The sequence below is a fragment of the Acanthaster planci genome, unplaced genomic scaffold, assembly GCF_054643075.1.
Source record: "Acanthaster planci isolate LZ-2023a unplaced genomic scaffold, COTS_SCS Contig14, whole genome shotgun sequence".
Taxonomy (NCBI): Eukaryota; Metazoa; Echinodermata; class Asteroidea; order Valvatida; family Acanthasteridae; genus Acanthaster; species Acanthaster planci.
This window is the reverse complement of record NW_028257638.1, coordinates 120,601-145,432: the sequence shown is the minus strand read 5'-3', so window position 1 is coordinate 145,432 and position 24,832 is coordinate 120,601. Positions and strand designations below refer to the sequence as shown.

The following is a 24,832-nucleotide window of genomic DNA, read 5'->3' as shown; positions in this document are numbered from 1 at the left end:
CCACCTCCTTTGGCTGCAAGTCAACATGACACGGGACGGGGTTCTACACCAGACTTGCAACAGCAGGGCGTTTCCGAGCTGTCAGAGTGGAGCCGCCCCCATGAGGGCCCCGCGCCTCAGAGCGAGGTATGGCTCTGTCTCTAGCTGCACAACCAGCATTTTCTTCAGTCGAGGATGAAGTTGGTTCCGTTAATACCCTCACTCCGTCTGAGGGCCGCCTCTGGCTCCTTCAGCGGGACATGATTCAAGTGCTCGGCCTGCCATCAGCCACTCCGCCCAATGACGACTCTAGCCATGGCTCGTTCAAACACCATGCAGCTCAAATGGAGTCTATGGGACGTATTTTTCCTGAACTCCTGCTTGACCGCTCATTTGTAGAAATCTTCAAGTCCCATGTTAAGTCAAAGCAATGGTGTGCCCTTCCTAAACAAGCGACAGCATTTTATCATTTCCTTTGAAGATTTCAAGAATTTCCTGTCAGTTCCAGACCTTCTCGACGCAGCCAAAGACAAATTCTCTGCTGATTCTGGAAAAACGTCTGCTAAGGCAAATACCAGGATAAAGACAAGTCCCTGCTGGAATCCACGCTCACAAAGCTCGACAATGCTTCCCGCTTTGGGCTCCGCTGCACGGCCTTTCTTCTCCTTTTGTTGGAATACATCGCCCCTGCTTGCGAAGAAAATTCCCCTCCCCTTAAAATTAAAAAAGAAAATTAAATCTCGCCTTTAACAATTGCCACTGTTCGGAGAAGTTCTGCCGGCAAGTTTGCTGGATCAATGCGGCCAAGAAAATATCCTTCTGCGAGCCACCGTCTTTGATTCCGCAGCAAACTCAGCAACGTAATGCCAGCCAAGTCGGGTCCACTTCAAGCCAGACTTTTTCGAATGCATGGCCCCTTTCGCTGGCCTCTTCAATGATCAAGCCAATGCCGGGCCTCATCCCGCCTCATTCCCAAGGTGAGTCGAACCTTTCATCGTCGCAGGAATTCATCGCACACTGCCCGTTCGTTCGGGGGACGTCGCAATGACTGCTTTGTTTTGCCTTCAGTGACCGCTGTTTCTTAACCCGTCGGCGGCCACCTTCAACTGTTAACAGGGTTCTGGAAAAATATCACCTCGGACAGCTGGGTCCTTTCAACTCTCGCCCTTGGATATTCTCTTGGGTTTACAAGGACCACGCCATCCAAGGCGATACTACGTCCGACTCTTGTTCCCCACAACAAAGACCAATGCTTGGCACTGGAGTCGTAGATAAATTCCCTTCTTCAAAAACGGGCTATTGTTCATGTTCAACCCGACCAGCTGGGAGTGGGGTTCGTTTCAACATTCTTCCTGCGTCCTATCATCAACCTGAAGTCATTGAACAAATTTCTACGTCCAAAGAAGTTTCGTATGGAAATTATCTCGACAGTGGTACACTCCCTACCGGTTCTGTTGCGTTCCACACTAAATGTGGGGGAGGAATTTGACACCTCCACGGCTGTGTCAACATGGGAGGCCGAGGAAAGAAAAGGAAGCATCGGGAGGACCAAGCGGGGCACAGGAAGCCTCTGCCATCCAGTCACACCAGGGCCCAGGGTTTAGCGCCCACAGCTTCCGCATTGGCACAGCTGCTGCCGCGGCCATGAATGGCATCCTGTTGTCACAGACTAAGAGCCTGGGGTGGTGGAAAACCCTAACCTTATCCCCCACACTCACTCATAGTCCTCCGAGTAGGACGTCTGCTTCTCTGTTCCTTTGGTTTTGTTTTTTGTTTGGGTTTTGGGGACAGTATTGTCTACCGGGCAGCAGAACACATGGGTCACATACCTTCTCTTGGAATCCTCACATGGCTGGGCATCCGGGGAGCCAGAATATCCTCAATCCTTCCATATGTCAGGGCCCAGCTTCAACACACCTGCACCTGATGTGTTGGTGGTCCACATTAGGACTAATGACCTCTTCACCATTGAAATGTCTCCCTAATGACCGATGTCTCCCTAATGTTGAAAAATTTACCACAAATGTCTCCCAAGTGACCTATTTGGAAATATTAAAGGATAAGCTAAAGGATAAAAGGGCCCTGTGCAACCTGCTCGCTCTACAGAGTTCAGCTGTGTAAAGACCAGACAATGAAATAATTCAGTATATGTAATAGTCATTGAGTCCAAACATAAAACAGCCGTTGTGCTTCATGCATATGTACAAGTCACATGGCCAAACTTTCCACAAAACTTTCACGACAATGCAACTAATGAATTCAGTTCAAATGACAAATTTTTGAACTGACTTGGAGCCGACACTTGGCCCACACGTACTACGAGACAAATCTGTAAATGCAAACAGGCCAGAACTGTGCATAATGGTAAATGAACGATAAACGTTGCAAAACGTTTATGACAAAATTGAACTTACATTCTGACAGAGCAAACTCCTGCTAGAGAAAGGTAATTTGTCACATACGCCACAGAGAAGTACGTCGCATAAGTGTGGCGTACAAGAATACCTTCATGTCTGGTACAAATTAATGGACTAGAACCCATTGTTGCAGACTAATATTGATGAGGATATGGTTAATTTATGATTATGACCATGAACAACCGCTGGGGCCACTTTACACAGAAAATGCAACGATTTAAATATTATGTCGGGACTGTGTTGAACAAGTAGGAACACTCAAGGTTTGTGAGAAAGTGCGTGGTGTGGAAACCTGAGAGAGCCCTAGAGTTAAAGTTTGACCACCACAGAAACGTGAGAAAGCTTGAAAAAAACCTGTGTATGCCGAAAGACACATTGTAACTGATCTCAAGGTCATAAGATCTGCCTCTTTGTTTGCATTATACAAGTAAGAATCTATCATTCCTTCATAATTGAAGCTACAGTAGGTACCAGCCTTTTCTAGGCCTTCTAGAGTAAACTTTATGACTGAAAAGACCATGGGATCTTCAATTCCAGCCATTTTGTGTGCCCAAGATAAGGATGTTTAACCTCTTCAATAATTGGTGCTGGGGAATTACACTTTTTACTTAAATGAGTTAAATAATCACAGGGGTCTGCGTGTATGTGCTTTTTCTATTCCCCTAGCCCAATCTGACCACTGTAAGAAAGCTCCCAAGTACAGCTTCCCTTTCCTCCCTTACATGTAAGTCCAGCATTACACTCAGAAGCTGAGCTGCTGAATGCCTCCATTCTGGTGATTCCTCTTCCATACTTGAAGCCCAAATATCATTGCTGAATATGATCTGCACAGAGACAACAAAACTGTCATGATCTGCACAGAGACAACAAAACTGTCATGATCTGCACAGAGACAACAAAACTGTCATGATCTGCACAGAGACAACAAAACTGTCATGATCTGCACAGAGACAACAAAACTGTCATGATCTGCACAGAGACAACAAAACTGTCATGATCTGCACAGAGACAACAAAACTGTCATGATCTGCACAGAGACTACAAAACTGTCATGATCCGCACAGAGACAACAAAACTGTCATGATCTGCACAGAGACAACAAAACTGTCATGATCTGCACAGAGACAACAAAACTGTCATGATCCGCACAGAGACTAAAAAACTGTCATGATCCGCACAGAGACAACAAAACTGTCATGATCTGCACAGAGACAACAAAACTGTCATGATCTGCACAGAGACTACAAAACTGTCAAGATCCGCACAGAGACAACAAAACTGTCATGATCCGCACAGAGACAACAAAACTCTCATGATCTGCACAGAGACAACAAAACTGTCATGATCCGCACAGAGACTAAAAAACTGTCATGATCTGCACAGAGACTACAAAACTGTCATGATCTGCACAGAGACAACAAAACTGTCATGATCCGCACAGAGACAACAAAACTGTCATGATCTGCACAGAGACAACAAAACTGTCATGATCTGCACAGAGACAACAAAACTGTCATGATCTGCACAGAGACTACAAAACTGTCAAGATCCGCACAGAGACAACAAAACTGTCATGATCCGCACAGAGACAACAAAACTCTCATGATCTGCACAGAGACAACAAAACTGTCATGATCCGCACAGAGACTAAAAAACTGTCATGATCTGCACAGAGACTACAAAACTGTCATGATCTGCACAGAGACAACAAAACTGTCATGATCCGCACAGAGACAACAAAACTGTCATGATCTGCACAGAGACAACAAAACTGTCATGATCCGCACAGAGACTAAAAAACTGTCATGATCTGCACAGAGACTACAAAACTGTCATGATCTGCACAGAGACAACAAAACTGTCATGATCCGCACAGAGACAACAAAACTGTCATGATCTGCACAGAGACAACAAAACTGTCATGATCCGCACAGAGACTAAAAAACTGTCATGATCCGCACAGAGACAACAAAACTGTCATGATCTGCACAGAGACAACAAAACTGTCATGATCTGCACAGAGACTACAAAACTGTCAAGATCCGCACAGAGACAACAAAACTGTCATGATCCGCACAGAGACAACAAAACTCTCATGATCTGCACTGAGACAACAAAACTGTCATTATTACTATTTTTAATTTAGACATATGAGAAATCTAACCCTAATGCAAGTATTTCACTTTGAGTAATATTCTCTGTAAACTTAACATTGCCACGTCTTCCGCGGGCAAATATCGGCCAGTTTCTAGGAATTTCATGTGCTAGTTGTACTGACTTCCCTAGATTATAACCATCTGGGAATAAGATCGGCCAGTATGGTGCCCAAACCAGCATGGGTTAATCAAAGCGCCAACTGCCTTGGTACTTTCCATGCACTTGATAACTCTGGGTGTCAAGGCGATTGGGGGTACAACCCAATTGTTTTCTTTTTTCCAGTCTACAGTGAAAGCATCTACTGTTTCACAACCTGGATTATGGTATCTAGAATTAAACCTTGCGACTTGTTTATTGTAATAAGTGGCAAACCTGTCAACTGTATGAGGCCTCCACAAAAAATGAGAATACAGTACTTGATCAGATATACCCCAGTTGTCCTGATCCATTTGCTTACTTAGCATATCAGCTTTTTGGTTCGGGGACCTTGAAATCCACTCCATATCTATGCGAATATTATTACTCCAAAATGCTCAGGCCTATTTCCTGAAGTTCAGGGTTCATACAGTGTACTTCCACGTGCTGCTATTCGCACAACTGCTTGGTTATCTGTAAACCACTTAGTCCAGCAGTTGGACAGTTTACACACAAACTACTTGAGAACTGAGTCAACTGCTTTGCGTTCTTTCCATGTGGAACTCTTCTTCTAATGATAAGATCCCTGGGTCTTATCATTACTCAACGTTACTCTACCACATAGCCACTATAGCCCATGTTACTTGCTTCAGATTACACTATACCTTGTTTTATAGCAGTAATTATCCTGTAGGGAATTCTGATGGTACCTAAACTGAGATTGATGTCATATCCAAGCCATTCTAATTGTCTGCTGGATCCCAAATACTTTTCTTAACATTGGGAACAAATCTAGACCGGATGATATCTGAGGGAACCTGTGTGTGTGTGTTCTTGCGCTCTTTGCCGGTAGATACAAACCCAAGCCCATCGTCAAGAAAAACTATGATTAATTTTCCTTCACCCCTTCACTTCTTAACTTGCTGGCAAATTACTTTGATGAAAATATAAGATGCACCTGATAGGTCAAATGGCCACTGCCTCAATCGCTAAAAAGGCAACAATTTGCCATTTTCCAAGCAAAACCAAGAAATTCTCAATGGGATGGACAAATATCTACAGGAAGATTGCAGGTAAACAGCAATACCGTACATAACCTTTGTTCACTACATTGGAAACAAATTCTGGTGGGTGTATTAGATACTAAAAGTCCTTTTGCTTTTTAAGACAACCATCAACCCTTATGGAAAAGATCGATGCCTGGATTTTCTTCATATTCATTTTAACTATCACCAACATCAAATTGAATAGAATCAGAATACAACTCAACATCGGAATTGAACTTAGCTTTACTGTTTTGAGCTTGAACATCTACTTTGGTCTTTGTACTTGGGGCAGGTGGCCTTCCAATTAGATAAGCTCCTGCACATGAAACACGCTCTTTCAAAACCCTGAGGCATGTTGACCTGAGCACTGTTACATTGGGACTGCTCAAAGTGATGAAAAGTAGAAGCAGGACGTTTGTAAGAGCTCTTAACCTCTTAGCCTGCCGGACTGCTGCCTCTGCTGCCCTCTTCTGCTTAATCTTTCTGGCGGCTTGATTTTCTGCAAGGGTAATCTTGTCATCATCTTGGTGTGCAGCCAGTTGATGCTCCTCATACTCTGTAACCATGGCCCAACCGTACATGCTGGAATCAGCCACATGAATCAACTTCTGTCTCTTGTTGATGGTACTGGACAGTGTTGCTTTTTCGACCGACAAGGAGGGGTTGTCGGCACCTAACTGGTCTCCTTCAGTTTAAACCAAGTCTTTGACTTGCTTAGAAAATAATAAATAATGCTTAGTATATTCACGAATGAAATTCGGGTGAAACAGCGACAATGGAAGTAAAAGGATTCAATCTTTATGTAAAGATAAAGTGTGTCTAGCCTGTGCCAGACCAGTGTGAAGTGAATCTCCTATACCCTGTGCACCCCCACAAGAGTATACAACGTGCACCACTGAAACTTCCACTACACATTTCTCCAACAATTCACAGCTGTACATTCAGCCCTTTATGCTCGAAGAAAACAAATGTGTTCTAATTCATACCTGGTCACTCACACTTTCTTTGGTATATATTCATCATAAATGGGTGTGTTCTTTTGATGACTTTGATAAAGTTTTATATTTGGAAATAACTGGTTTTTCCTTTAAGAAAACTTCCTGACTGAAATATTGGGTTTCTGGAGAAGTAAGGAGATACTGATATATAACCCTTTTGGTTGAATACAGGGTACGTGTACATGTGTGTGGAAATCATCCACAATCAGCTGATTAAAGTTGTTTTTTTCTTTTGTTTCTTTTCAGGCTCTGCGGTGAGAACGCTGGTTTACTGACACCATTGTGCTGTCTTGGGAGGGAGCCAGCAGATAGACCATGCCCAGCCGTTACACTTTGTCACTCATCTGGTGGTAACTAAAGGACACCATTCAGGTTGATGGGGTGTGCTGATGAACAGTTAACCGACAGAGCAGGAAATTCATTAAGGCAATAAAGGGGTGAGTTTCTATCAGGCCATTTTCGTCTTGTCTCAAGAAAGTTTTATGTCGCTGTTATACATGTACATGCATGCATACATGTGCATGTGCACAGCCATGTTTATTTGTTGCATACTCACTGAATTCAAATTCACACCATGTACATGTACTTTTATCTGACCAAAAGGAAGCCAAATGAATTAGTTTCTTTACAATTTTGAAAATATTCAACTATTTTTCAACTTTATATTTACCACTTTTCAAATCCTGACTCTAAATAAGTACCAGTTTGCATGTACATGTACAATATGACTGTGGATGTCATATATCATTTCATATTGGTTAGTTTCAGGTTTAGTTTCATGTTAGAATAACAATGTCTAATGTCAGTGTTTTTTCTTGAATTGTTCCAAACTCAATATTGTAACCGTACTTTAAGGAGAAATACAGCGAAAGGGTCCAATGGAGTATCAATGCACATGTACAGTGTACATGTACATTGTTTGTACATGTACATGTACCTTGAGTTGTGTGTATAGCACTTTCTATTGGCTGTAGAGGAAAGGACAAACACTGAACTTGTTTTTTTTCTTTTTTTGGCCTGCTGTCTCGGCAGTTATTTTGATATCATCTACTGTTTCTTAAGCTTCCAATGGTGACATCATAATAATATCTTCATTGGCCGTCTTCGTTTCGGCATTTGGTTCCTACTCTCATGGCTTCTGTTCAGTTTCAGTGACACCCACACATACGGGTTCAAGTACGTTTTCATTCATTTGTTTTTCATTTTGTTTCATGCTCAACTAACCTTATCACATACATGTACCACTTCAGCATGTTGGCATGGAAGGTCGCCAAGATCTGTACGGTAATCAATGTTTCCGACTTTGGCTAGTACAGGGAAAGGACCTATAACCATAGTAATAGTTTGTTTTTTTCAGTACAGTATGTAGGAGTAGTAATACGAGACCACCGCCATTGAAACTTTGGGCTCAACTTTTTGCATTGTAGTAGTGTTTGTTAATATCTACCAACGTTTGCAAATTCTGCTGTTCGATTTCCCACGTCTTTTCTAGACGCTCGCAGAGATCGAGAACATGTTGGTGTGTAGTTTTAACTTCTGGACTTTCAACATTAGCCGTCCAAAGTTCGCGTAAGATAGCTATCGGACTATGGACTGTGCGACTGTAAAGTACTTTGAAGGGTGCAAATTTCAAGCTTGAGTGAGGGGTTTCATGATATGCAAAGAGGAGAGGTCCAGGATAGTGATCCCAATCGCGCAGCTTTTCTGCGCGAAGCTGTTTCAACATTAGTTTAAGTTCATGCATTCAACCAAACTGTTGCACGAAGGGTGGTATGGAGTAGTGGTCATCTGTTTTATCGACAAGAGCCTACTCGTTTCTTTCATGAGATCTGATGTAAACTGTCATCCCTGATCGGAAAGGGTTTCAGTTGGGAAGCCGACTCGTGTGAATACATCGATCATGGCATCTACATGTACTATACTACCCTAGTAGTTTCAATACTACTGGTAGGTAGAGCAACGGCTTCTGGATGCCGCGTAATCAATCAGGGTCAATATGAAACGATGGCCTCTGTCAGACTTGGGATGAAGGGGGCCTGTAATGTCCACAGCCACACGTTTAAATGCCATATCTATAAGGGGCATATCTCCCAGTGGCACATGTACAATGTACCTTGGTCACTTTGCCTTTGGAATAGTCCATTGACATATGTCGTGGGAACGACAATATCCGGTGATACATGTATCTGCCTGACACCCTGGCCAAAAGAATTCGCCCATAACCTTATCGCACGTTTTCCTTGCTCCTTGGGGTCCACCCAGGATGGTTTTGTGAGCTACAAAGTTAATTACATTAACTCAGTATTTAATAGGAACTACAAGTTGAGGACACACGTCTCCATATTGGAGAGTGGGTGATTCGAACTTCCTATACAACACACCGTCAAGCCAGTAGAAAGTGGAAGTTGATCCGTATTTGTTTGATTGCCCTTCTCTGCAATTTCTCGTATATGGGCCAACGACGGATCATTAGCTTGTTCGCTCGTAATTTCAGATTTCGAGATGTCTGGAATACTTTCAGGTACCTTAAGTTTCCTTAATGGTCTATCCTGCACAGCTCGTTGTGCTCGCGTCATTACTGCACATGACATAGTATCAACGCGCCTGTGGTCTATCTCCAAATTGAGTGTTTGAAGAGACACCACATTGCCAGAGCAGGTCGGGATTATTCAGTGATCTGACGCCTGTTATGTTACCTAATATGACGTAGTACACTGTCTCATGCCAAGGGCGTCAGTCCAGCCAACAAAATAGGGTGAGTCTAATTTAATTCTTGCGACTGGAGATACGCGAACAGTTCCATCGACAAGAATACATGACTTTTTGGCACCAGTGAGTTGTTCATGCGGAACAAGGTCATGTTTTATGACTACTGAGCTACAGCCACTGTCGCATATACGTGTAACTTAACATTTGATGCAGTTAACCCAATCCGTCTGTGACTGGCATCGTAGAACAATCCGAGTTTTTACACGCCACGCTCATTACGGGGAGTCCGTATCCGCACATCAATGTTGCATAACCCTCTTGTGTACAACATTCACTGAGCGGGGTGAAATCAGGCAAGGTCGATATATAAGCTTCAGTTTCCGTTGCACTAGGTAGACCACTTTCTCTAGATTTCGTGGCTTTCTGTGTGTTTTGCCCCATGTCACATTCAGCCTCAAAAAGGCCAGTAATTGCTGAAGCTATTACGTTATAGCGACTTTCTCAATTTCTTTAAACTTACTGCAGCAGTTACGCGCTATGTGACCCGGTTTGCCACATACAAAACATGTATTGGATGATGCATCTCATTGTGTGTTGGCGTTGGTGATAGGTTTCAATGATTTGGCAAACGACGCACTATGCCTCTGCTTCTGATCTACATGTAGGAACCACCTTCGCTTTGGCGGCATGAAGGGGAGGCGATGGGCTTTGCAAATTTACAACACTGATTATTTATCCCACAATAAACCGAACAAACTGACCTGGCAAACTGCTGAAACAAAAGTGACCAGCACACACATTGGTTCTGCCTATGAAGCTGTAACCAAACAGCTGGGTCGTAAATCCAGCGCCTGTGTGGTCAGCGGGGGAATTTACTCCAGCAACCCATCCTAGCGGCAATAAACTATTTGAAGCCCCAATGGGCCTAAAATGAATTATCAAATCTGTTATCAATTATGTTTTTGATCCTGCTATTTCTGATCATTCACTGATAATGTGTTCTTTAGAAATCAGTAAGCCTGTGAGACTGCAGAGATCTGTGGCATTTAGGAGGCTTAAAAACATAGACTGTGAACATTTTCGTTGAGACATTCTTTGTTCTGCATTTTCAAAGTTTTTGGATGAAACTTCGTTACCCGCCCCCAACGTATTCACAGCTTTTTACAATTTGGAATTAAGGATGGTTCTTAACAAGCATGCTTCTGTTCAATCAAAGGTTGTTACTATACGGTCGAATACACCATGGTTTACTGAGACCACTAGGAAGACGAAAATTAAACGTAAAAAACTGGAGCGTTGCTGGCGATGTACTCGACTCACTGTTGACCGGAGATGTATAAAATGCAATGTAATCACGTTGTGAAGATGATCAAGGTGCTGACCCGATACCGACTGCACTTTTAAAATGCTGTCTGCCTGAAATCTGCCCAATAATTACATCTCTTGTTAATTCCTCTATTAACCTTGCAGTTTTTCCAAATGATTTTAAGATGTCTACATTGCTCCCATTCCAAAATCTCAAGGCTGATCAAGCCAAGCTGCTTAAGAATTATCGTCCAGTTGCCAATTTACCATTTGTCTCCAAGGTTCTTGAGAAGGTTGTTGCACAACAACTTACTAATCATATGACCAGGTTTACATGTATGTTGCATGAACCTTTTCAGTCGGCGTATACGCGCCACCATTTGACGGAAACAGCTGTTGCCCGCGTTCAAAATGATATTTGGAAAAATATGGATGAGGGCAAGGTCTCCATTCTGATATTTCGTGATCTAAGTGGTGCGTTTGATATGTTTATCATGACATTTTGCTTCATCGATTAAGGACACATGTAGGAGTCTCACAAAATACCTTCGATTGGTTTTCTTCTTACCTTAGAGACCGTTTACAAAGAGTTCAGATTTGGTCTTTATCGCCTGATGGTCGGAGTGGATTGGATGTGGAAACCATGAGTGACACCTATACACTTAAGTATGGTGTCCCCAGGGCTCTGTACTTGGACCACTTTTATTCAATGTGTACATGTTGCCATTAGGGGATGTTATTAGGCATCATGGACTGAGTTGTCATTTCAATGCAGATGACACTCAGTTGTATTTGTCAGCTCAGCCAACTGCCAGTAACACACAGCAACAAGTGTCAGTTTTGGAGAAATGCTGTGACGACATCAAATGTTGGATGGCGATTAATTCTTTGAAGCTAAATGATGATAAGACAGATCTGCTTATCATTGGATCGCATTTGTCGTTCAGCAAAATTCCTAGAACTGTTGTGAATATTGGTAATCACAGAGTCCAGAGTCTGGGTGTGATTTTGACAACGAAATGAATATGCAATCCCTCATCAAGAACATCTCTCGCTCTGCAATGTATCACCTGTACAATATAAGCAAAATTAAACATTTTTTTGGGTCAATCAGCCACGAAGCAGATTATTCATGCACTTGTTACGTCTCGCATAGACTATTGTAACTCTGTTTTAATAGGTCTATCGGCATCAGCCCTTGCTCCTTAGCAGAGAGTCCAGAATGCTGCAGCAATGTTACTCACTAATGGCAAGAAATTTGACCACATCACTCCTGTGCTGATGCAATTACATTGGTTGCCAGTAAAATATAGGGTAATTTTTAAAGTGTGTCTAATGATCTTTAAATGTCTCCACGACAGTGCTCCAAGTTACTTAAGTGATTTGCTTGATGTTAAGATTTCTAGTCGATTCACTCGTTCCGCGCTGGACTCGCCTAGGCTAACTCTTCCAAAAACTAGGCTGTCTTCTGCTGGCGAGAGGATGTTTTCTGTTGCTGGTCCCCGTCCCTGGGACCAGCTTGAAGTTCATCTTAGAGAGTCTAGGAATGTGGAGAGTTTTAAGACCGGGCTGAAGACGCACCTTTTTAAACAAGCATTTTTAGTTTCTGAGTATTGATTTTGATAATGGTACATCAAGGTTATATTTATTTATCTATATTTTGATGTACAGCGCCTGGAAGCAGCCTGATGGATTGGGTCCTTTATAAATGTCAATTATTATTATTATTGTTTAATTAGAGCTTTCAAGAAAATACATTATCTTATCTTTTGATCAAGAAACATCCAATACTAAAAATACCTGTGAAATCATTCATCAATAAAATATTGAACAGAAAATGTGAAAATACCTAACCCAGTCAATTGTTCACATAAATAATTCTGATACTACCAGCCCTGTCAGACGATTGCAAACCATTTTAATGATTGTTTTAAAACGTTGGACAACAGTTGGCTTCCAAGATACACTGCTGACCCTATGAAATATCTCAACTTTCCTGATTCCCTATTTTAAAGCCCAATAACACAAGAAGAACTTCGTAATTGTGTCAATCAACTTCAAACTAAGAAAAGTGTGAGTCATGTGAAAAGAGGATGGCACTATCCCATTCAGTGACACTGTCTGGTGACTTGTGAGGTTTACTGATTGAATAATAATTAGTCTAGGCCAGTGGTCTGGTAAGGGGGTGAAATGGGCAGGCGCAAGAAGAATATATAACCAAAAGTTACTGATGTTTGTTGGATATGATTGGGTGATGCGAGCGGAAGATTAGTTTTCAAATTCTTTGTCAAGAACAATATGCTTTTGTGCCCAGTAGTGATAACGCTTAATCAATTGCATATGGATGATTTTGAAGGAATTCATGCTCATTCACATCTATGTGATGCTTTTGATGGATTGTTATACCAGTAAAGGAGATTTTATTTTACTGAGTGTTTTAATCAGTCCCAAATCCTCCAATTTCAATATGATTTTACATACACTCTAGGGGGTTAGGGTTTTAAGTCCAGCCATTTGGCCTCAGTTAAGGCAGGCTCATACTTCAGGCAAAGGTGAAAGTGACGTGAATCTGATGAAAGACTTCCAGCAAAATTTTGCTGGAGTTGAAATGTATTCAATTTGTGGAAATTCATGAAAGTACTTTCCTGAAAGTAAAGAATGGAAGTTTCACAAATATTTCTGAAATAGTAGATAGATGTCTCAGAGAGCTTCATTTGTGAATTTCAAAGTTGGATGGATCTTGTTGATGTTTGCAACAAAATTAGGAATTGGCCAAGAAATTGGTTATAGATGATCAGTACATGTATATTGTCTCTGTAGCACCACCATGTGAGAATTTTTCTGCTTTTTTGGAGTATTTTGTTTCAGAAGTCATGCAGGGTGATGTCACATATTTCAGGGCATGCTGTTGAGCCATTGAAGGAAATACCTTTTTGAAATGGAAACAGTTGTGGTCGAGAATTGGGTTCCAGAAAATCTCTGATCTAGTAGTGAGTGGTTTTTTGATTGAGTTGTTTTAGTACAGTGTAATTGGTGTCGTTGTTTATCACATGGTTTGACTTCGATGTCCCTTTTTTTCCTTTTTTTTTTGTTAAGGGGGGGGCTAGTTCTTGCCTTAACATGTTTTTAGTTAGTGTCTTGGCCCAATGTGGGTCAGTGGGTGAGTTCAAATTTGGTGGCTTCCCAATATTCTTCTCTATCTGGTGTTACACAAGAGGTTTATTTTGGATGCCAAGTGGGAGATTGTTTAAAAGGATTTTTTTTAGCATTGTTCAGGGAATAAATATCAAACTAACGTTTAAGACCAGCTAAGCACATACGTGTATTTATTCCCATTCATAAATACCTTTTTATTCAGAGAGTCAAAAGAAGTCAGCGTATGATGGATTTCCAATGATTTTGTTCTAAAACTTTACTTTTATTTTTCCAAATGCCCCCAGCCATTTTATGGTATATTCCTTTTGATAATTGTCCAGTAGAATCCCCTTGTACAAGTAAATGGACTTTGCGCATGTGTGGTGCATTCTGTATGTTGGGTCACACGCAGACTCATGACTAATAAGGATGGAGTAAACTCTCTCGTATCCAGGTAGCAGAGTGTGTTTTACACAGCAGGCATTATCACTTCCCATCAGGCATTATCAAATGTTAATAGAAGGTCAAGTTGCATGTTGTTGAATAGGGAGACTGTCTGAGGTGTTTATAAATATCCATTAAGACTGCTATTCTTGGTCTTTGATTGAAGGTGTTTTTATCATTCAAAAGTATTGTGTAGTTTGGTTCAGCAGGAGTGGGGATGGAGCTCAGACCTTTCAATTTTTTTTTCGGTTTGCATTTATAGTGTCACTTTGGATGGGTTGGTTTAATAATTGTGTTCTTCTAAGAAATGTTTTTTGTTGGATTTGGTTTTTTGGTTTTGGCTTTGCATATACCAGAGAAATAGTTTGATTCTGTGTTGAATTTTTTTCTTGCTGTCTTTGTTTTGATGAAGGTGGATAGGAATATAAGTGGAGGATAGTGGGTTGTATTCCAGAGATAAGAGCAATATACATGTACATGTAGACAGCAACAATGCTTGGCAGTCTCATTTGGAAGATGTGGTTGTCTTGAAATTAGACTGTTTGGTTTAAGACATTCAGTATGGATGCCTCTTGAGGTTGGTTTGGTCATATGAAGTAGCCAAACAGTTGTTGGGCCGTGATGCAGTCTTAGTCTTGAAATTGCTCAGCAATACTTTGAAGAGCTGTTTGCCAGGTTCTTGTGAGCTGTTCCTCTGTGGTTGTTAGCTGACGTTGCTGCTCTTCTAGCATACATGTAGTCTACCGCCTGCAACCTACGCAGATTACCAACACGTATGCATTATTTCCTAGTCCGTTACTTCCTTTCGGTAAATTCTCGATCACTAATAGTGCGAAATTCCAGCACCTTTGTAAGTAATGACCTCTCCCCTGTCGTTTCTCACTGAAAATGGAAAGTTGTTCTTTTTCCGTTTTTAAGTGGTTTTGCCATCTTGCTTTGTTTAACGCTTTGCACCTGTGGGGTTTGCTCAGGTCTGTAACAGAGCATAACACGTCTGAAGATCAACCATTAAAGGAGTTGTAACTGGTGTTTAACTCTTGACAGTGTATCCAAAGCTCATTGAAAGGGTTTACATTTATTTTCCCTTTGTAAAGAACGTTTGGTACTAGCCTACCTTTTGGCAGGTTTAACAGTTTTGAGACTTCTTTACCCAACCGCAATCTAAGATTTAAATCTGTCACCATAATTGCAATCAATTTTGTGTCTCGTTGAACTTTAAAACTTACCGAAATTGCATTTAAAACAAATTCGAACCAATCAACATTGTAAAATCTAAGAAGAATGACGATATTACTATGCTCTCCAGGCTGCAAAACATCTCTAGATATTTCCCAGGAGTGTAGCCATCTATTAAATCCCATAACTAAAAGAGCATCTCTAGGTTCAGATTGAGCACTTCTAATTATTCTCGTTCTTTTGTCTGAACTGTCCTCTATAAATCCTTCTTGAATAAACTTTAACGCAATGTGTTGAGCTTCTCTATAACTATCGGATTTTTCACTAGATAAAAATACTACATACACAGTAGATATGTGTTTTGTTGCGGCCTATCAATTATTAGATCACTGGTTTCTATTTCCATTTCTTTTAATGATTCTCTAAGTCTATTCCTCGTTCTTTCTTTTTGTCTGTTGAGGTCATCTACTTTTTGACTAATGGTATCGCTAAATTCTTCTAGATTTCCTGTTTCATAAGTTCGAATATAATCGTTTATTACATCATAAAACAAGGTCGAACCGTCTGCCTCTAATTCTGACAACGGTACTGTAAGTACCATAGGCTCTGTAAATTCTATATTAACATCTTGTCTATCAGTTCTCCAGTTTGCTGGGCTTGGTTCTGCTGTTTCTTCTTCATTATCTTTGCGCCTTTCATGCTGCAATTTTGCCAGTCTGCCATTTATTTGAGTTTGCCAATCAATTTCAGTGGAGTTTATAATGATAAAATATCCAGGGTAGAACCTTAATTCTAACGACTTTTTTACCTTGCAAGTTATCGATGTAGTCTTGTAGTTTAAATGTCTGCACATTTTCAGTTAAGTGAAAAGTGTGAACCTAACTCATGATGTGTAATTTTAAAAACACCAAACAAAATAAATAAATCAAACTTAATTAACACCTTTTTAAATAAGCAAGCATGGACATCAACTACAGTCAACTCGTGATTAAAATTTAAAGGATGCTTACAAAGTGCCTAGAGTTAGAATGGACTTCTTTGTACACCATTGGTCTAGCAGTCCTATGTCATTTTATCACTACCAACTCAAATTTGCAGTATATTGTGCCACTGTGGCCTGCAGTGTCGGATGGGACGTACTCAGTGACTCAAACTCATACATTTTAGCTCTGTTTTATTTTCATGTGTATTACATGGTTAGAAAGGTCTTGTTTGATTGCAAAATACTCATCCCCAAAGATAACGTGTTTGATGCTTTGAACAATGACTAAAATCTTAGAAAGTGTAACGATGGGTGTTTATTGTTTAATGTTGACTCGACTCGATCGTTTAGATAGATGCGAGACACCACCACAAATGGATTAGGCACCACTTTTTATTATGAAAATGGATACAAACCAGTCCCCGGTTGCAGCTACAACAAACGTGACTTGGGAGGACACGGAAAATATCTTTATGCGACTTACATGGGATTTGGCATTCCCGATCCGTCAAGAGGGTCAGGACACCCAAGCCATTATACAGTGACGATCGAACAATCGGACGATAGGAAACTTACTTTGCAAGAGTTTATACCAAAACGACTTACTTGACGAATGCGGGCTTGACTGCAGTGAATGAATCAATCAGAGCTTATGTTTACGTGTTGTTAGGAGCGCAAGCACAGACCAAAACCAGCATGTTAGCCCCGGCTAAAGGATTAGATGTGCAATGACAATTTGTAAACATTGTGGAATCTCTCAATCTGGTTCTGGATCTCAAGCAATCGATCGATCAGTTTCAAAACTCGTTACAATATGCCAAAACGTCTTTGAACTTTGTTGTATCACCCAGTTTGTACCTCGTACCCTCAGACATGGATCTCTGAATCAGAACATGTGAAGGTTGCCGCAACAACTTGCAGATCACAACCTCTAACATGAAGCCGGGGTACCAACCCAACAACTTGACAAGGCTATACGGGTGGGGACAATGAAAGAAAAATCTGGGAACAACACGTGAATAGCAAAAGTAAAAAGGGAAGATTTCCATACACGCTACACTCACTTATTGGCCATTGGATAACGATAGCATGTCATTTAATGTCATATTTAGGAAGGGAAATAGTGACACAATGTACTTCACAAATAGATTTTTAACCTCACGAACCTGCCTATTAACAATGTAGCATACAGAACAACAAAAAAGTGTTTTCTCCATTCTTCCTCTCGTGTGAAACTTTCTCAAAGTTGAAAACCTAGTACTTATTTCTCCCGATGAAATGCCTGTATTCCAAGAAACAAATCATGTGGCCTCAAACATTTAAAAATTACATAAACGCATTATTTTCTACAGTGCAATGTACACATGTACATATTGGAAATATTACAGTTCACTGGATCACTGACACCGTCTTAAGGCATATTGTCATGTAGGAATGTGAGCAGTCTTACGTTCGTTGGCTTCAGCAGAGATCATTTTGCCGTGACAATATTACCAGCCATACTGAACAGTCTTTCCGACGGCACACTAGTCGCAGGGACGCACAGATAAAGTCTCGCCAACTTAGTAAGTGTTGGATACTAGTGGCCATTCAGTCTCCACCACTCAACTGGTCGTCGTCCGGCAACAATTTTCCATCGGCAGTGTACCTTTTCACCTCCTCCGACGCAATCCTTTCTGGTGATCTATTGGGGCGTCATCTTCATCCTCTTCTCCAAAAGCGTCGTGAAATAATGCAGCCGCACTCTTGAATTTTTTAAGTGGCGCTGTCGTTGAAGTGTCAGTTCTCTTATCAGCGCCTTCACCATTGCTCTTGGCAGGATATGCTCGAAGGTTGTGTTCTCCTTGTTCTTCTGTGATCAGCTGAGAAGCAAAACATTTAGCCATATCTTAAATGCCACCTTTCACAGCCACCGCACCTACTCCTTGAATGAACGGCAGGTGCTTATATCGTCCATCCAAAAAAACAGGCCATCAACAGAAACTGGCAAGTGTCGTTGTCAATATAGTAGCTTGCGAACTACTGTACCATTGTTGCCTTTACCTGTCTAATCTCCAGAATGTCGACCACTTTGTCTTCCAGCACCCCTTCGCTATATCAAATAGCGGGAAGGATACCCGACACTGTAACGAAGGTCTCACCAGAGAATGATTCTGTGACCCATTTTATTGGTCCAAGAATTGTCACTAGTGATTCCTCTGTAGCAACTTTGCGGTCTGATTAGTTCAGTTCTTTCTTTTTCATGGCGACCAGCAAGTTGCAGATGGGCCGCTGTTGTTCCAGCATGTCATGGGTTGAACCCCATCTCGTGTCAACGTCTTGGATGAGTTTGTGAGATGGCAAATTGAATGCTTCCTGCGGCTCCGTTAGCATGTACTTGGCCTTGGATGAGCGCCTTACAAACTGGACCAATTTGGAACACCTTCCTAGTGCATTGTGAACGCTTCAGCAATCCAAGCCTTTACGACAAGGTTCAAGGTGTGTCCAAAGCAGGGAACGTTCTAAACCATCATTACTTCACACACAGACTTTATGTTTGATGCATTGTCAGTTACTATTGCACTGATCTTGGTGATTGGGATTTAGCACTGATCCAAGATGTGGTCCAACGACTCTGCGACGTGTGTGTTGTCATGTGGAGGAGGGAGTTCGGTGTTCTCGACAGTGTACCTTGCCATTTTCCAATATGGTGAGATAAGATGCGCCGTCAAACCAATGTATTGGTCTGAGGTTTGACTTGTCCACATGTCAGTGGTAATGGAAATGTATTTTGCCTCATTAAGCGCAGGAAAGACAATCTCTTCCTTCACCTTGTCATACAGTTTAGGCAACAATACCAAAGAAAACGTCTTCCGTGACGGCAGCTTGTAGCGTGGGTCAAACACCTGAAGCATGTCTTTGAAGCTCTGCTCCTCCACGGTATATACTGGTTTCATGCCACGGACAAGGTGTTTGGCCACTGCATCTGTGAGCTGCTTTTGCCGTTCTGAGGTCGATGCATATAGTGTCTCCAATATAACCTGACTCTGTGTAAAAGTAAAAAGAAGTCTGAAGTTAGGTTTTGAATAGACTCACATTTACTGTCAACAAATGGCTACAATTTCCCGCAAGAATATAAAATACTTTGAATTTTGTTATTCAGTTTAAATTAGTTGATAAAGTGTATTTTTGCCATGTTTGACAGGTTTACAGTTTTACAAGTTTACATTTTACGTGTAGCCCGTTAGTAGTGAAAATAATACATATATAGCATAGGCATTGCATTATTTGTACGACATAACAAGGGTTTCTAACATACCGAAGTAAAATGTCGGTGGACGAAAGTTAGTCATGAATTTGCCTGATTGGTGGTTTATCTCCTTACAAAATTAAAAGCAAACTTACCAGGATAGCCTGTTGATGGAGTTCCTTTGATTGTGTCTCTGACACTTCTGAATCACCTGAGAGCTGTGTAGGCTTAGCCAATTCTTCATGTATATTCAGTCCAATCTTTTGCATGCCAGCCCCGCACTTACGTTCCATATAAGGCCAAAGAGATCATCAAGTGGCCCAACAAAACATTTTTGATTGGATGCCACGTTCCCAAATTCCGAATGCTGTAGCCTACTACTCGACTGGAAAGCCAGTTGACGGAAACTGCACTGCCACTCTGCAAAGTGGAAACATGTACTGTACTATACATGTACATGTACAGAACAAGCCTCCACACCCGGGCATTGTGCAACAGTAAGTACACTGTAGTACACAATGTACATTTATAGTACTGTACTTGTGAAAGGTGCAGACGGAGCTCTTCTATGTATTAACACAGTCACGAATCGAGGTCGGATTGTAAATCGAGGACGTCGTCAGTTTGCAATAAGGTGAAATTTGAGGCCGCAGTGAGCATTTATGAGGGTCAGCGAAATTTCAAGGCATTTGGAAGCCGTCCTCGGTGTACACATTTAACACGCCGGGTGTTTAAAAACACCCGCTTGAAATGGACAGTTTCGGCGCATCCCTTGATGGAATAGCGCCCTCCCTAGCTCTCTTGCTACCCTGTCCGATCCGCATTGGTGAGCACAATAAACGTCGCCAAGTGCCGGGGACGCATAACCCCCAACAAATATAAAAGCCTCCAAACTGTCGAAAAGCATCATAGCGTCACCTTGCCATCACGCCTGTGGACTTCTGTAGCCGTTCTGAGATGTAGGTGTCTTCTAGTGGAAAATATGGTGAGTAAAAACGATTTCATTTGAAGTAGAATGTTGAGCATGACCAGACCCTATCATGGTACAGCTTACTACATCATTAAATACATGGGCCCCAGTGCTGGCTATAGTACCATGCTACTAGTTAGAGCGTGGTTAAAGTATGGCTGCTATCACCCCCCCCCATTTTGTCGATAGGCTAATGTAGATCTTGCACCGCTGTTCGAGTGAATGTGCCAGTGGAATAGGTATACGTATGCAGTCCGAAAAGCTCAATCACATAATCCAGTTGAACAGGTTCCTTCAACACATTTTTCCAGCCGCAAGTGAAGACTTTTCTGTCGTCCATATGTGGTGGTTCTAGGCCTAATTGTGTTTAAAATTTTAGTTCGGGGTGGGGGTTTTGGGTGGATGTGGCTCTTGGGAGCCCCGATACCTGTTCCCCCCCCCACCACAACCACCACCACCACCACCACCACCAGTCCATACCAAATTAAAAGAAGACAAGCGGATAATGAAAATAATGTTCAATTTCTTTTCTTGCCAGCTGACCTGCTCACCATAAGTGGAGACGTTTGGACAGTATGGCTGATTCGTCCACCGGTTCCAGCAGTAGGCCTACTTCATCTGTTGCTCCAAGTGATGACACGTCTGACGTCCAGCAGAACTGTGGTGTGACCGTAATGCAAACCAGTAATGAGGTTGGCTGCAGGAAATGGGACAAGAAACACTTCTGCTTTTACTGCGATGTACCCCAGGCCAAGCTCCCCCGTCATCTCCAGTCATGTCACAAGGAAGAAAGAGAAGTCATCAAGATCGCCGGTGAGCCCAACGCTGGTGTGCGTAAGAAACTTCTGTTGAAAATTCGCAATATAGGCAATCACAGGCACAATTGTCAGGTTCTTCGTGAAGGTCGTGGTGTGCTCGTTGTCGGGTACAGGCCAAATTGCAAGGTATCTCCCGATGCGTATGGACCATGCGTATATTGTTACGGCTATTATGTGCGTACCGATTTATGGCGACACGTGTGCCCTTTGAAGCCAGCACCCACTCCACAGACTGACAGCACCGGTAAGAGGGCTCGTGTGGGTGGACGGGTCGCTCACAAGAGTGATTTGTTGAAACCTCCTCCTGTTGGCGTGTCGTTCCAGTTACACCAGGTTCTTAGTCCAATGAAGAGAGATGATGTGGCTTTGGTAGTCAAGAATGACACGTTAATTGTTGAATTGGCCAAGCGTGAATACATGAAACTAGGGCACGATGTAGATCAGCATGGCTACATCCGTAACAGGGTGCGTGAATTGGGTCGAATCGTCCTACAACTCCGAAAGAACACCCAGCAACCAAATGCATCACTCGAATCATTTTCCATCCGCACCACCTTTCTGATATTGTGAAGGCCGTCCACGATATTGCCGGCTTCAGGGAAGACAAACAGTTGTACGATGTTCCGTCACTAGCGCTGAAGATTGGTTATTCCGTCAAGAAGTGTGCACTCGTCTTGAAAGGAAGTGCCCTAGAGTCCGGCCAAAAACACAAAGCGGAGCGTACGGAAGAGTTTCTGCAGTTGTGTGAATTGAACTGGCGAGACCTTGTGTCCACACACGCACACAGAACGCTGTACCAAGGAAAACGCAACAAAGTCACCATTCTCCCGACAAATGCCGATGTAGTCCACCTGTCGTCGTTCCTTCATGAAGCTGGCAACCGGGAACTTCAACTCCTGCAGGGTGCTCGGGGCAGACAAATCAGGCCAGTTTGGCAGAAATTGAATGAGGTCAGTCTGTGCCACCTCATCATGTTCAACCGAAGAAGGCAGGGGGAGGTTTCAAAAATGAAACTTGACGATTTCCACAAGCACAGCACCGCCAAACTGGAGGGGGAATGCCTGTTGAGTGATTTAGAACGCCAGCTGTGCAAGATGTTCCGTGTTGTCGAAATAGTCGGCAAGAGAGGCAGAACTGTTCCCGTGCTCCTAAGCAATGAGGCAGTAGCGTGGTTGAGTGCCCTTGTCGCCAAGAGACATGAAGCTGGAGTAGCCCAAGACAACAACTTCTTGTTCGCACGGTGTTGTTATGGCGGGAGAGGCCACATACGAGGGAGTGACTGTTTAAGGGCATATGCAGATAAGGCTGGCCTTGACAATGCATCCAGCATCCGGTCCACCAAACTCCGTAAACATGTAGCAACTGCATCGCAAATTCTTGCATTAAAGGAACATCAGCTTGAAACTCTAGCCAATTCATGGGCCACGATCTGCGGGTACATCGCGAATACTACCAATTGCCAGATACTGTACAGCGGGTCACCAAACTGTCCAGACTTTCCCTGAGTTTGGAGAGGGGCAACCTGTCTTCCCAGCAGGGCAAATCCTTGGATGATCTGCATGTAACTGGAGGTAAGGGCACCTTGTACTCAAACCATGTTTCCCATGTTCCGTCTACCCAACGCTTGGCTTCGAACCAAGTCAACCCAACCCAGACTCCCATTTTGTAGGGCATCGTACTGGGCCAGAAAGAATACCTCTCTTCCTATTAAACCCTCCCCCCCCCCCCGGAAGAACAGACCAGTACAAAGAAAGACGGGGGACAAAAATCCCCCCCATAAATGTATCTTGCGTCAAGAACTCCCAAAATGATGTTCCATTTTGGCCGTCCATCCCCCCCCCATATCTCAACACCAAGCAGAGACTGCCAGACACCCGTGCATGTATGTGTGCTTTAACTGATTGATCTCAATCTGGGGTTTACTCTCAGAAGGCTTCACCAGTGAAGAGGACAGCAGCGAGAGTGGGGACAGCAGTGACAGCAGTGAAGACTCCTGCGATGGATCCGTCAAAAACGGTAAGATTTGGTTTGTCTGTCTGTCTGTCTGTCTGTCTGACTGTCACTCTGTCAGGCTGTCTGCTGAGGTGTCACCTACATTTCTAATGTCCTTTTCTTGCCTCTACATTAATAGGACAGCTTCCTGGTGTTGCTGCTGCATCTCGAACAAGGGAACCCTCTCCGCCATCGAGACGAGTGAAGCGGCGTCCCTGGACTACAGCGGAGAAGACAGACGTCCAAGAAGGCCTGCGCAAATTCTTCCAGTTGAGGAAAGTTCCTGGCAAGCTAAACATCGAAGCAGCTTGCACTGTGGCACTGCAGACCCGTACTTGGAGAAACATCAAAGACTTTTGTCGTAACACTATGAAGTTGTAGGCAAGTTCAGCTAGGATACGCCACACCAGCCATTCTCTCGAGACATTATACCACATTGATGCAGAACCCTATAGTGGTAGGCCAATAATGCACTCAAATTTTAGCGGCCAAAACAACCAAAAACTTGTGAGTGTTGTCCTCGGTGTTATAGGCTGCACTCACATGGACGAGAAGTCCTCCGTCTGATAGTTTGGAAAGTATGCCCTCAATTTGCAGTGTCTACATGTATACGTGTACATGTTCATAAACATTTTAGTGTCACAACACAGGGGCACGGTACTAGAATGAGTCTAGAGTGATGACTCGCGCTCAGATCTGATGTTCTTAGTGTTCACTACAGGTGTGGCAGGCCTGCATTAGCGGTGACTTGGACTCGGATGGGATGTTTGGAGTTGGCTTTCTGATACTGGAACCGCCAAAAGTGGGGACCCGGTTCTCCAAAAAAGCAGAGCTGCCAATTCTGAAATTTCTTTGGAACCGCGATTCCACTTGGAACTGGGAGTTCCGCACAAGCCTACCCATTTCAACAGCAGTGCAACCAAACCAAACGGCTCCACCACCACCACCCATTACAAAAGACATCAAACCCAAAGCTGCTAACGAGAGCAAGACTCCTACCCAGCTAGACATTCACCTAAACAAAGAACTGACGCATGGTGTGGTTGCGATTTCACTGGCTTTGATTTGGTTTGCCAGTAGCCCGTAGGGCACAAAGTGCTAAGTGAGCAACCCAAAGGGCGCATAGCATTTAGCGAGTTGACCCGCTCACAAAAAAAAGATTAAAGGCACTTTAACACCTCGTCCAATCGCGACAGGGTGTTAACTTTTTACCCAAACCAAAATAACCCAACACCAAAGCACCTACCATTAAAAACAAAGTTCACACATGCTCCGCTACCCAACCGAAAACTTTACTTGTAACATTAAACAACCAAAAAAGTATGCTCCCGATGATACCA

The 24,832-nt window shown here is 42.7% G+C and overlaps 2 protein-coding genes and 1 long non-coding RNA gene across 6 annotated transcripts in view; all 3 read left to right on the top strand.

Annotated features, from left to right (window-relative positions):
* LOC147795496 (uncharacterized) overlaps window positions 1–24,832 on the top strand; it is a 62,967-nt gene that overhangs the window by 24,506 nt on the left and 13,629 nt on the right. For all 3 annotated transcript variants that reach the window (XR_015423840.1, XR_015423842.1, XR_015423841.1), the window contains one exon: window positions 6,979–7,169. This is a non-coding gene — a long non-coding RNA (uncharacterized LOC147795496). The remainder of the gene's footprint in view (window positions 1–6,978; window positions 7,170–24,832) is intronic.
* LOC147795498 (uncharacterized) lies at window positions 20,437–22,070 on the top strand. The gene is made up of 2 exons (XM_087131796.1): window positions 20,437–20,697; window positions 21,221–22,070. The coding sequence occupies exon 2, from the start codon at window positions 21,258–21,260 to the stop codon at window positions 22,068–22,070; it is 813 nt and encodes a 270-aa protein (XP_086987922.1). The 5' UTR covers window positions 20,437–20,697; window positions 21,221–21,257.
* On the top strand, window positions 22,230–24,073 carry LOC147795497 (uncharacterized). 2 transcript variants are annotated; one of them, XM_087131798.1, is made up of 3 exons: window positions 22,230–23,071; window positions 23,433–23,516; window positions 23,632–24,073. In XM_087131798.1, exons 1-3 carry the CDS (start codon window positions 22,918–22,920, stop codon window positions 23,871–23,873), a joined length of 480 nt encoding a protein of 159 aa, XP_086987924.1. In that variant the 5' UTR covers window positions 22,230–22,917; the 3' UTR covers window positions 23,874–24,073. The 2 variants fall into 2 exon arrangements, with proteins under 2 accessions (XP_086987924.1, XP_086987923.1); XM_087131797.1 differs by having other exon boundaries at window positions 23,430–23,516.

Bases quoted from the DNA above. Each gene is read 5' to 3' on its own strand.
- LOC147795498 (XM_087131796.1), top strand. From the start codon at position 21,258: ATGGCTGATTCGTCCACCGGTTCCAGCAGTAGGCCTACTTCATCTGTT.
- LOC147795497 (XM_087131797.1), top strand. From the start codon at position 22,918: ATGGGCCACGATCTGCGGGTACATCGCGAATACTACCAATTGCCAGAT. The intron at 23,072-23,429 runs GTAAGGGCACCT...GTTTACTCTCAG, and splicing joins TGATCTGCATGTAACTGGAG to AAGGCTTCACCAGTGAAGAG. The intron at 23,517-23,631 runs GTAAGATTTGGT...CTACATTAATAG, and splicing joins CGATGGATCCGTCAAAAACG to GACAGCTTCCTGGTGTTGCT.